This window comes from Lytechinus variegatus, chromosome 5 (assembly GCF_018143015.1).
Source record: "Lytechinus variegatus isolate NC3 chromosome 5, Lvar_3.0, whole genome shotgun sequence".
Taxonomy (NCBI): domain Eukaryota; kingdom Metazoa; phylum Echinodermata; class Echinoidea; order Temnopleuroida; family Toxopneustidae; genus Lytechinus; species Lytechinus variegatus.
The window spans coordinates 43,850,035-43,863,718 of NC_054744.1; the positions used below are offsets into that span (position 1 = coordinate 43,850,035).

The window sequence follows — 13,684 nt, forward strand, 5'->3', positions numbered from 1 at the left end:
ACCACGGCCATATAAAAAAGGGCACATTTTTAGTGGCCGTAACTTTTAGCAAAAAGAAGAAGGGCATGACGGCCAGTAATGGGGGCATCGACGGCCATGGCCGTCGATGGCCGTCGATTATTTCGAGGCCTGTAATACATGCATGTTTTTGATGACCTAGATACATGTAGGAACATGCATGTTTTTAACAGTTTTTGTGGAATAACTATTTCCTGGAGATGTTTAACTGGTTAATTTGGTTATCACTAGCTTGAACTAAATAAATGCTTTAATTTGATATGTCACTGATGCATATCCGATTTCGGAGAGCAAAGTTACATGTATAGTTGATTTAAGATTGTACCAGAGGCTAACTAGGAGTGGGCTATACATGGGCCGAAAATACTTTTTGTCACTTTATTATGGTAATACTAGTTTTTAATTATTCCTTGTAATGTACATGTACATGTATTTCAACTTGAAATGACAATATTTTTTGTCTCGGGTCCGAGGAAAAAGTGTGCCGGGCCAAAATCCAAAATGGCCGCCAAAATCACCCAAAATCACAGTTTTAGCCATAACCTCTTTATTTGGTGGTCTTTTTCTCTGGTTTTGGTGTCTATTCATATGTTTTGGGGGCAGGCAATTTGTTTTACCTGAAATGAGTACTTAAAAACCATTATTTGTAGAGTTAAAATGTAATTTTACCTAAATTTATACATTTTTAGACCTGTTTTACAGCCAAAAGGTAGGTTTCATCGTCTTCTGGTTCTTGGATATTGGACGATACGAGTTTTTTGCCAAGATTATATCAATCAACCTTTAATTAGCGAAAAAACAAAGAATTTGACCTTTATTGAAACTAGATTTTAACACATTTTCAATCATTTCTGGCGAATGAAATTTCGAATGTGGTCGGTAGAATATTGTTGTTCATTATTGTATGCCAGATGAGTGCCTGGCTGCCCGCACATGCCCAGTCGAGAAAATTTGAGTCATATTTCAGGACATATTGCATAGTTTATTTTCGCATGCCTCCGAATTATGTACTACACATATAACCAGACCAGATGCGGCGAAAAAGTAATCATCATCATAATAGCATATTTCCCTTTATATATGACCTATAGCTGCGGAGTCACGTTGGAATCATTTGTCTACACAATTGCAAGAGATGTTGAGCAAAGTGCATGCCTGTCATACTTTCTGCTGGCGGCTTCGAAGCTTGTTCAAAAGGATTTTGTTTGCTGTTACTCCATCTCATTTAAACCTCCTTGGTTAGACCACCAAGTAAAAACAAGCCTCCAAATGAAGAAGATATGGCTAAAAATCTGAGGTAAGTACATGTATGTACACGTACATGATGCTTATGTGCAATTTTTGTTTATCATCGGGTTTAATACATCATGTACAGTGTACATGACTAACAAGCAACATCAGCTAACAAGCAATCAAATTCACAAGTCACAATCTAATTCTAAACCTCAGGAGCTCACTACTATGACACTATATGTCAGGACTTGTTACATGTATGTCATGGTGGTCAATGCATGAATGTGCAGTGTACAGTAGTATGTACAGTGCATCGTATACTGTACAGCCCCTATGGATAAATGACATTTCATTTTATTTGATAAGATGTAGGCCATATTTCGCAAATACACGCCAACCCAATTTAGAGGAATAAAAGCAATATAGCTATAAAGCTGCTTACTACTGGTCAACTAGTATTGTCTGATATCCAAGAACCACAAGACGATGAAACCTAATTTTGGGCTGAAAAAAGGGTCTAAAAATTTGTAAATTTAAAGGACAAGTCCGACCCGACAAAGACTTGATTTTAATAAAATGAGAAAAATTCAACAAGCATAACACTGAAAATTTCATCAAAATCGGATGTAAAATAAGAAAGTTATGGCATCTTAAAGTTTCACTTATTTTCAACAAAATAGTTATATGAACGAGCCAGTTACATCCAAATGAGAGAGTTGATGACATCACTCACTCACTATTTCTTTTGTATTTTATGATATGAAATATTTTTATTTTCTCGTCATTGTCATGTGAAATGAATTTTCATTCCTCCCTGAACACGTGGAATTCCATTATTTTAACATTTTTGTGCTTCAGGCAAGGAGGTCCTAATCGTCAAATTTGTAAAAATTGAAATATTGTATAATTCAAACAATAACAAACAAAAGAAATAGTGAGTGACATCGACTCTCTCATTTGGATGCAACTGGCTCGTTCATATAACTATTATGTTGAAAATAAGCGAAACTTTGAAATGTCATAACTTTCTTATTTTACATCCGATTTTGATGAAATTTTCAGCATTGTGCTTGTCTAATTTTTCTCTATTGATTCAAATCAACATTTTTCTGAGGTGGACTTGACCTTTAAGTAAAATCACAACTTAACTCTACAAATAATGGTTTAAAAGTATTAATTTTAGGAAAAACAAATTGCCTGCCCCCCAAAAAAACATGATTAGACACCAAAACCAGAGAAAAAGACCATGAAATAAAGAAGTTGTGGCCAAAACTGTGATGGGGGGGGGGGGGTTGGGGCGGCCATTTTGGATTTTGGCCTGGCACACTTTTTTCTCGGACCCGACACAAATAATATTGTCATTTCATGTTGAGATAAGGTAAAAGGAATACAAAAATACTGTTGTCACAGTAAAACAAAAAATCACCCATTTATAGCCCAAAATGTATTTATAATTAATGCACAAGTATGTTAAGTTTGTCAACTTGTGAAGCTTTGCTGTTGAAATGCGGTGCCCACGGGGTAAATTGCACGTAAAGTATGCAGATTGATATGAATTCGCTATCAAATAAATAAAGCTGGATGTGATCGAAATGATTTATATGATCGTTCGCATGTCTTTCCATGGGGAAACCTAGGATGGATTTCTAGTCCTAGGCAACGACTGTGGTTAGATGTATGTTGGGTCTTTTGCATGCCGGCAAGAAACTATACCAGGGCTTGCTCTTTTGGTAGTCTGGTTGGTCTGGAAGCGGACGGTTTGGAGTCTTGAGCAGACCGCTGGTGGTCTGGAGCAGACGGGTTGGTCTGAAGCGGATGGTCTGGAGCAGACAACGGTGGAAACTACAAGTGGAGTAGAGCCAATGGGTATGGTCGTGAGAGCCTGACTGCAGAAGGACCCATACATATGGTCGAAGAACCACACGTAGTTTCCGGTACTAAACAGATGTCAGTGGTTGCAGTACAGACTCAGACGTGGTCGCGGTACTGAACAGACGTGGTCGCGGTACTGAACAGACGTGGTTGCAGTGCTGAACAGATGTTGTTGCAGTACGATATCAGACGGGGTCGCCGTACTGAACAGAGGTGGTTGCAGTACGGAATCAGGCATGGTTGCTGTACTGAACAGACCTGGTTGCAGTACGGAATCAGATGTGCATGATTGCTGTACTGAATTCAGACATGGTTGCAGCACGGAGCAGACGTGGTTGCTGTACTGAACAGACCTGGTTACTGGTCTGAAGCAGACAGAAGGAAGTCTGGAGCAGACGACGGAGGAAATTACACACTGTACATGTATGTAGAGCAGAGCCAATGGGTATGGTCATGGGAGCTTGACTACAGAGAAACCCTTACCTATGGTCGAGAGATTTTAAATTACAGGAATCAGATGCATATGGTCGAGAGAGCTAAACTACACAAGCTAGATGCATATGGTCGGGTGAGCTGTTTGAGCTGACAACAAAGAGTGTAGCTGTCTGGAGGTTGCCTGGTGGTGGTACTGGCAGGATCAAGGCTTGTGCAATAGGAGGATTTCGTACTAAAAAAAGGTCTCCAAGCTCGTCGGGGGGCAGTCTGCCCCCCCCCCCCGTAGGTACGCTAGTGCCTGTTTTGATAGTAGTTACAATGTCTGAGTTGATAGTAAATATCGTCTTTTTTGGCTAATCCACTTCTTTGAAAATTTTGGTATTCTACATCATTTAATTGTGTTCACATAGATTGTTACACATTTTTTAATTTATGGATGCTTCTAACTTTCGTATCAATTTATTTTCATTTTGTGCAGGCGTCTCCCGACCCAGAAAATGTAGGGCACTCGTTAGAACTCCGTCACATGAGTAGGGACAGTGATTTTCCGTTTCAAAAAAATGCCTTTTCCGTTTCAGAAAATCTCAAATTCCGTTTCAGCATGTCAGAAAACGGAAATTCCGTTTCCCCATAGACTTTGTACACACGGAAAAGTGACAATTCCGTTTCCACATTGAATAGCAAAATTACACGTAGATCTACACTTGCACTGGTCAAAATTGTATCTGCTACTGTACCAACAACACAATAGAATCCGTTCTAATCGGATCTATGCGGGTGTATATAATATTTTTACAAAGATATTTAGCATGCATACATCCTCACCTTTCACATTATTAGCATTATTTCACGGTGAAATGATATTTCATCGATAATTTTGGGGTTTTTTTGACATCGTTATCATCAGTCAACGGCGTTTGCCAATCCGCCATCTTGGATTTTAAGACCACGATATCGTGCTGTTACATCTTCAAACGTAGAGGGCAGCAAAACACGACCGTGTAGTTGAAACGATATACATGTATGTGTACAGTGCAGTGAAGCCCAAATTAACCCGGCCGGCCGGGTACGGGTGCGGGGTACAATCGAGTGTGCTGATATGTCGAGTGTAGTCACGATGTGAGAATTATCATGATTGTAGCGAAGTGAGATCGTGTTTTCTGGGGTTTTGTGGCCATTTGATATTCTCATTTTGTTGTGATTTTGAAGTAATTTGTGTTGCTATTCTGTGTATTTTGAGGGAAAATATGTTTTCCGTGATTTTCCGTTTGAAATGCTACTTTCTGTTTCAAAAGGCACTTTCCGTGAATTCCGTCCGTTTTCCGCAATCGCGGAAAATCACTGTCCCTACATGAGCATCTTATTTTCTTGATGACCCTGTTTAGTGTTGTAGGCCTATTTTTTATTCAAAGTGTTCATCTCATTTTTATTTTGAATGATTAATGTCTTTCCGTATTGCATGGAATTTTAAAAAACGAATGTGAAATGAATTTTGCATTTGTTAAACTTCTAAGATATTTTTCTTTTCATACTTTTTGGTTTTGCAATATGCGTTTTGATATTTTTTTTTCATTTTGTAGCAGGCATTGAATAACAATTTTAATTAATTTTCTAGTTTCCTTGATGTATTTGAGTGTTTTCAATCAGAATTGACATTTTGTTGTTCGTAAAGGGATGGTCCAGGCTAGAGATACATCTATAAATAAGAGTAAAATTCACAGAGCAAAATGCTGAAAACTTTATCAAAACCAGATAACTTTGAAACAGAGAGTCATGGGTTCGAGTCCCAGCCATGGCGTAATTTTCTTCAACAAGAAACTCATCCACATGGTGCTGCACTTAACCCAGGTGAGGTGAATGGGTACCTGGCAGGAAAAAATTCATTGAATGAGCGCCTATAGGCAGCTCAGCTATATAAAGCCGGTGTAATAAAAGCAGGGCCCGCTGGTAGAACAGTTTTCGAAACTGAAGTGGCTAAATATGCCAATATTACTATTATTATTATTACAACAAAAAATGAAGTTGTAGAATTTTTACGATTTGCATTATTTCACCTAATGAATATTCATTAGGTGGGCCGATGTCATATCCCACTTGTTCTTTTGTATTTTATGCCCCTGCAGATGAAGTGTTGCCCCTGTCCGTCCGCCCGTCGTTTGTGTAATTGGGAACGCAACAGTAGATGCCTCCTAGGAACAAAAGATAATCATCTGTGCTGAAACCCATGCCTCTATCCTGTACATGTATTTTCATCAGACAATCACAAATCTGACTTTTACCAATTTTAAAGAATAAGCGATTATGTCCTCGTTTACGTTAACAAAAGAACCGTAAGGCGGTATTCACTCAATGAAGAGTCATTGAAATCAAAGGCTTCCAGATCAACGGACAAAGGGAGAGACACAATTACGTAATGAATACATGTAGGTGTGCAAAGGCAAATGCAAAAAGAAAAAAAATATACAGATGAAGGATCATCTATCACCTCAACATGCTGCATGGCATTACACCAAACAGAAAGTGTCAATTTTTTTACGTTTATTTTTTTCATTTTATTTTGTTTTTGCCTCCGAAGAAGATTCTGCTAGGATCGAAAGCCTACATGTAGGCCCCTTTTGACTCTCTTGTTTATTTTTTTTGTATGAAATAATTCATGTGAAAAATAATTATTGTAAGTTTCACTTCGGTTGTAACTCTAATCGCACATACATGTACATTGACTAGATACAATGCAGTATAACCATACCCAAATATTAAAGATGCCTGAACAGGTCAATGTAATTTCATTGGATATACGATATTTGACCCCGTAAATGCTCCAGAAATGTTATAGTACAATATCATGCAAGAACCTATCACTCATTATCGACATTAATCAAATGAATGACATTGTTGATAGTATTCTGCCCTGTATTTGCCTTTTTCTTTCGTTGTTTTTACCAGGATTAATTCTACAGTGCATGGTGTGTGCATTAAAGGGGAAATTCACTCAGACAAAAGTTTATTACAATTATACAATAATGCTTAAAATGGATTGCGGCATATATCCATCAGAGTTTTTTAAAGCTAACATAATTTCATCTGTTTTAATTTCGATGCCACAATAGCAACATGAAAATTAAGCCTGTAATGTGTTTGCTTTCCTAATAGAATGGATTGAATTGAAATAAATATGTACCAGAATTATGAGATTGAGAAATGCATTTTTTTTCTAAAGATAGGGTAATGACGGGTGAATGAAGAAGAGAGAGGGAAAACGGGGAGATTGTGGATTATATAAAGATTAACAACAATTTTAAATACATGTACCTAGTCCCAGACAGTACCCGATATTGCAGCTAAACCAGGAGTTTGATAACACTGACATCAACAAACGGATAAAGTAATGCACATCAAATCTTTTGTATGACATTGTGTTACTCATTTTAAATAGATGATAAATATGTTCAGAATTATTTTGTTTGAAAAAAACCCAGACAGAATGGAATAAATTGAAATTAATATGTATCAGAATTGTGAGAAGAAAACAAGTTTTTTTTCCGGGAGATTTTTAAGATAGGGTCAACCAGTGATAGAGCCTGGAGGACACCTCGAGAATCACCAGACCTCAACCCCATCGAGCAAGTTTGGCACGAAATGAAGCATTTCCTGAGAAAGGCGAGCATGAGATGTGTGCGGGTTTTGATAATTATTTTTTTGCAGAGGGTACATTGTACCATTTGTGATAGGTCCATGATTGTACATCTGCCCTGCCACATCGAGTTGAAGGTTGGAGGCAGATCTTGTATTAACACTATGTTTTTCGGATACTAATTTAAAGTTATCATTCAAGAAATCGGACGATAGATTATATCAATGTACATAGGAAATGGGGATAGGAGAAACATTCCAGTTTTTTAATAATTGATCAGACGGGGTGAGGACGTTAGCTTTGAGTACTATCCTGGTATGTAGCATGTTTCTGAAGTTTTATTATTGGATTCATTTGTGTGTTAAATCGTAAACCCCATATGATATAGAATGAATGGGGGAATAGATTAGAGAGAGAGAGAAGGGGGAATTAAATTTCATATGCACTAATAAAGAGGGGATTGAGACAGATGAAGAACGCTGATAATCCGTGGGAGATGAGTCGGGGATGGACGGGAGATATAGGGGAATCCCCCGGTGTGTAGCTGAATACTTTGTTTGGGCCTACTAAAATATATATTTTGTTTATTAAGAAATCAATGTTTAAAATTGCAATATTTACGCACAATGCCCTCTCACGATCACACACATTTAAGATTTTATTTCTAATATACTGATTGTTATGAAATATATAAGCGTCACGTACTCACGTAACTAGGTTGCATTAACAATGGATCCAAGATGGCGAAGACAACAAATGTGAGTAAACTCTCTTCTACTTTTATTTCTTCATCCCATTTCTGCGATTTTTTATTCCTTTCAGTAATTTTGTTTTTACCAAACGTTGCTAACCGATATTTCTACCCATGTACAGAAGTGTTAACGTCAGATTCAAATTATAAGGCGCAGTTTGATGCATTTGTATAGTTGCATTTTCCCTTCCGACGTGGGACCCTATAGCTACCCGCGCCAGGCGTTAGGGGGTAAAGGTACGATAGTACTATGATTTTTACCCCCGAACGCTTCCAGGCTACCCCTGGCCTGGATTAACACACAGGCAGACAGGGCCTAACAGTCACAGAGAACAAGGTTATATCATTACCCTTTTTCATAGACAGGAATAACCGTCGTTTCTGGGGATTTATTCAACAATTTCTGACATTTTACTACAATCCCCATTCACCGACGGCAATGTGTCAGTACGAACCTTCATGTGTAATCTGGTCCGACAATTCGGCGGACGGGTTTTGTCCAGATTTGTTACTTCTTTTAGATTCTAAATGACATCATATTATCTTGGACGAAGGTCCACTATTTTCGTTAGACTCTAATCTTTCTATTGATACCATATACACTTTATAATATTTTGAAAATATACGTTACCGATGAGTTATTCCCCGAGTTATTCCTTATTTTTTGACTTTCTGCCGGAGAGGAAAATATGGCAGCCGTCAACGAGTTGTGCTTTTATCAAGGCTTTCCGATTAAATTTTCAATACCTTGGCCAATCAATGCGAGCGACAAGTTCCGAACGCACGCACATCAATATGTCCAAGCGCAGCGCAAAGCAGCGGCACAAATCGCGATAGGTAGCGACTGGTAAATACGTCTGTAATGATGATGACGTCATCCAAGATGGCAACTTACGTTGACCAACGAAAGGATCGAAGATGACGATGTTTCGATCATCATTTCAAAAGAATTAGCGGTAGGCCTAACTGAGGTCTAAGCCTAAGGTACGATATTTCTGAATTTTATTTTTAAACATTTTTTCGTAAATATGGATGTGATTTCTTTTTCATAATATGACATTTTATGTGCAAAAAAAACGATCGGAAAATCGGGTTCCAGCTGTTAGATCTAACGTTACTGCTAAAATACGTTGTCTGTAGCCACGGACCCCCAACCTCTTCAGTCCTAGGCCTATTGGCATGATTGGTGAGTAAGCCAACGCAGGTCGCAGTTCAGCGGAACAACAGAGACTGAAGCTTTTGGTCTACCTTTTTCATAGAATGAGTGCAAAAATACAGAGAATCTTTTGGTCTACATGTAGGTCCTAATAACATTTAGGCCTACAAACATGATAAATACAGCCACACGCGTGTGTCTTTACCATCCAGCCACACGCGTGTGGTTATATCCAGAACACCTATCTGTGGATACCGCCACACGCCGCCAGTAAAACACGTATGTAGGTCTGACCGTCTATATCACGATCAAAATAACCTCATTTCTTCATTAAATTCTTACATTCTAAACCCCTTTGATATCCTTAGATCGTTTCAATTTCATTCTCACCGTCTTCTCTCCTTGCTTTTCTTGTCTTGTTACAAACGGTCGTCTGTTTAACAGCAAATTTCTCTTTTTCTACTTGTGTCGATTCTGGCTTCCTTCGCGGTGGCAGACCCATACAGCGTTAGCGCAGCGCAGTAGTAGACATACACAGTTTGGGTAAACCCAAACTGTGTATGTCTAGCTACTACTGCGCTGCGCTAACGCTGTATGATCGACACAAGTAGAAAAAGAGAATTTGCTGTTAAACAGAAAACTGTTTGTTACAAGACAAGAAAAGCAAGGAGAGAAGACGGTGAGAATGAAATTGAAACGATCTAAGGATATCAAAGGGGTTTAGAATGTAAGAATTTAATGAAGAAATGAGGTTATTTTGATCGTGATATAGACGGTCAGACCTACATACGGTACGTGTTTTACTGTTATTACTGGCGGCGTGTGGCGGTATCCACAGATAGGTGTTCTGGATATAACCACACGCGTGTGGCTGGATGGTAAAGACACATGCGTGTGGCTGTATACACTGCATAATAAATATGCTCGGCCTATGGCTATGGCTTGACATAATTAGGCCTAGGGCTAGGCTGCTTATTCAGTATTCAATTGAACATGTTGAAATGAGACTGAGAGCGAAGTTGGGTGTTTACTTACCGGCAAAACAGGACGAATTTCTGCACTGCATTTATGACAGAAAAATCGAGGGTGTTCTACTGAAGCTTCAGCCATCTTATAATTACTAAATCTGTTTCTTTAAAAACATGAAAATTTAATAAACTCTAACTCTAAAGCAAGTCGCCGGGTGCGAGAAAGTCCGTTCCTATGCTTATGAGACAATTACGTACAACTAGAACTCGGCCAAAATAATATCAGCCTACAAATATTCGACCATGCATTCTCGATTTCAGGAGATCCACTTCTTCGATAAGAATGAAGTAGGATCATCCATACTACTACTCAGGGGCCGCGGAAGCGGGGGGGGGGGTGGGGCTGCAGCTCCCCTCCCCCACTTTTTTCCAAAACCGTGTACAAAACGCAAAAATTACCATCGATTGTGAGTTTTTTAATGGTTAGCCCCGGCCCCCCGGGCCCCCGCTTTGAAAACCGTTCCGCTGCCTCTGCCATACTTATACTACCAATAATAATAATAGTAATAATGCTAACAATAAAAGTAATAATAAAACAGGAAATTTTGAATGATCGCTTCAACAAATTAAGGGCTGCAGCAGCTAGTCTTGAAAATTCTAGACAATTATTTAAATAGGGCCTCACCTGCACCGGCTGCATTCTTTAATTTGTCAAAGAAAATGATTTGAAGAAAATCAGTGAAGTAAAATTAGTATTTAAGAGAATTGAATTGAAAAATTTTGTCAAAAACTGATAGTAACCGCCCTCAAAGAAAATTAATTTGAATTAAAAGAAAGAAAAATTCGGACACAGTAATGCTGAAAACTTTAGGCCTATATCGGATACATGGGGATGTATCATACAAAACCCGAACCAAAATGTTATGAAAGTTAATTAGGCCCATACCGGCGGTATATAGGCCTATATCATTTTTAATTTTCCTGTTCAGTCATTTTCCGAAAAATAAGTAGTGCAACTTACTGTTGGCGAGCATTTTGGGGGACTCTGGGCGGATCGAGAGCGGCCGGGGGGGGGGGGCGGATCGGCCTATGATAGTTTGGGGAGGCCAATTAACCATAGCCAACTCTATGAAAACGAACAAAGTGTGCAATAGGTCTTGGCCCCTAAGGCATTGTGTCTAATTCAGTGTTGCGCTCCAAAATAAATTTCCCGAAATTGGATTCCAAATTTCCTGAAATTTTCAAGTTTGATTTTTAACGAAAATCGGGCAATAATACAACGAGTGTAAATTGTTCCAGGTGGCAAAAATCAGGGAATTTAGAAAAAAAAATTGTCCCCGCTCTCTTTAAAAATAGGAACAACATGCATTACAAAATGCGAGCGCGGAGCGCGAGCTAAAAATTTTGAGCTACGTATGGAGGTTGAAATCATGTAAATATAACATGAATATTAATAGTTGCTATATTTAATTGTTGTTTCATTGTAATTTTCGGATTTCCCGGAATTTCCTGGAATTTTTTCATTTCCCGGAAATTACCTGGAAAACGTCTGGATTTCCCGGAATTCGGGTAATATCCTTCAAAGTGGAAACACAGGTCTAACACTGTCTAATTCCGCGAACTTATTATTTTTTTCTTTACTTATTTCATTATTATATAGTTTAAGTTGATCCTGGGGGCGAAGCTACGCCCCCCCCCCATTTGCGGCGTGAAAAAAATGAAAAGAAAGAAAAGGGAAAGGGGAGAAAAGAGGAGGAATAAAACTGAATGAGATAATGGGGAGGGGAGTGGAAAATAGACAAAACCTTTCAGGTCATTAAAAATATAATTTGCTTAATTCCAGTACAGCGACTCCGAGCAACATGCCGCTTAACGGAGATAATTAATATTCTGCTCAAAACATGAGGCTTATAATATCCCATTGTCCATTGAATATATAGGCCCTACACATTTTTTTATTCTGCTCGGCCGGAATTCGAGTTTTCATTATGATAGTTGTGTTTTGGTCAGCGGATCGATTGCACGGGGTCGTGATTAGTGGGATACGCCAACAAACCCTGAAAACTGAAATGCCCTCTTTTAGTTTAAGACTTTTAGGTCAGTAGATTTGTTCGAACTATACCCTTCCTTAGCTCGGTCACGCCCATTATAAAATATAATATTATAAAGTATTAAATCAACAATGATATTCATAAAAAATGTAAGCCTTATTTGCAATATAATTATGTTGAACACAAGTTGCACCCCATGATAGGCCTATATTGTTTTGATACAAGGCTTCCCATTAACATGATTAATACCATACTCGTTCTCACTCTAAATTCCTTTAGCCCGGAGCAGTCAATCAGTCATCACGCGTTTAAAATCATCTGTTCCTCGCGGATATCGAATTCACTCCCTTCCAATATATTTCCAGCACCAATGTTACTGCATTTAAAACCAAACTCGAAAGTTCATTCATAATTTACATAATTATGCCAAATAATCTCATAATTAATTTTCACACTATTTTCCTGAACCCCCCCCCCCCCGCTCCTTTCCCTGTAGATTTAATGTCTCTGCTGTTTTTAAAGGCCATGATGGTCCAGGCTGGAAATATTTATATATCTCAATAAAGAGAGTACTTCCCAGATCAAAATGATGAAGATTTGATCAAAATCGGATAACAAATAACAAAGTTACTGAATTTTAAAGATTTGCATTATTCCGGTGAAACAGTTCTCGGCATGTCTTTATGAATATTCCTTAGATGGACTGATGATGTCACATTCCACTTGTTCTTTGTATTTTACAATAGGAAATTAAGTTTATTAAAAAAATTCTACCAAGAACTAACAAAATCGGATCGACAACTAATTAAGTGATTTATTTATTTATCATAATGGAGACACATCATTTACACATTTGTATGAAAACATTTTTTTAACTCATTGATGTAAGCTCACATAATATCTCACTAATGAAAATGCGAGAGCGGAGATAGGGCCCATAGGGTGGCAATGGGCACCAGATTTGTGCTGTAGACATGTGTCAAAAAAGTCAATAGGTGTTTGCCGGGGGGGGGGGGTGAAATATTTTTTCACCTATATTATCCCCGCTCGGCCGCTCAAAGTTGATTTATTTTTTTGTTTCTTTGAAGGGGTTTTCCCAGTGTCATTATGAGCCAACAATTTTGAGGGGGCTCGATATGGCGTAAAATTAATAAGAAGTTGCGAGCGAAGCGAGCAAGAAAATCTTTTGACATTTTTATTACAAAACTCCAAGTTCATGATAGATTTTGACATGATATATGGAAAATAGTATTATATTTTACCCTTATCCTGTGGAGCGTTGTGGCCCAGTGGATTAGTCTCCGGACTTTGAAACAGAGGGTCGTGGGTTCAAATCCCAGCCATGGCGTAATTTCCTTCAGCAAGAAATTCATCCACTGTGTGCTGCACTCGACCCAGGTGATGTAAATGGGTACCGGCAGGAAGTAATTCCTCAAAAAGCTGCGTGCGCCTTAATCGGTTGCCTATAGCTTAGCCGGGGTAATAATAATAGCAGTGCCTTTTTAAAGCGCCATGAGCACCGCAAGGTGGACCTGTGCGCTATATAAGTAGCCACCATTATTATTATTA

The 13,684-nt window shown here is 38.5% G+C and overlaps 1 protein-coding gene across 1 annotated transcript in view; it reads right to left on the minus strand.

Annotated features, from left to right (window-relative positions):
- The window catches only part of LOC121416244 (E3 ubiquitin-protein ligase RNF115-like), a 28,285-nt gene extending 17,969 nt beyond the window's left edge, over positions 1-10,316 (minus strand). Inside the window, exon 1 of the mRNA XM_041609752.1 lies at positions 10,132-10,316. Within this exon, the coding sequence (XP_041465686.1) occupies positions 10,132-10,206 (75 nt within the window). The 5' untranslated portion in view covers positions 10,207-10,316. The remainder of the gene's footprint in view (positions 1-10,131) is intronic.
- Positions 10,317-13,684: the final 3,368 nt, after the last annotated feature.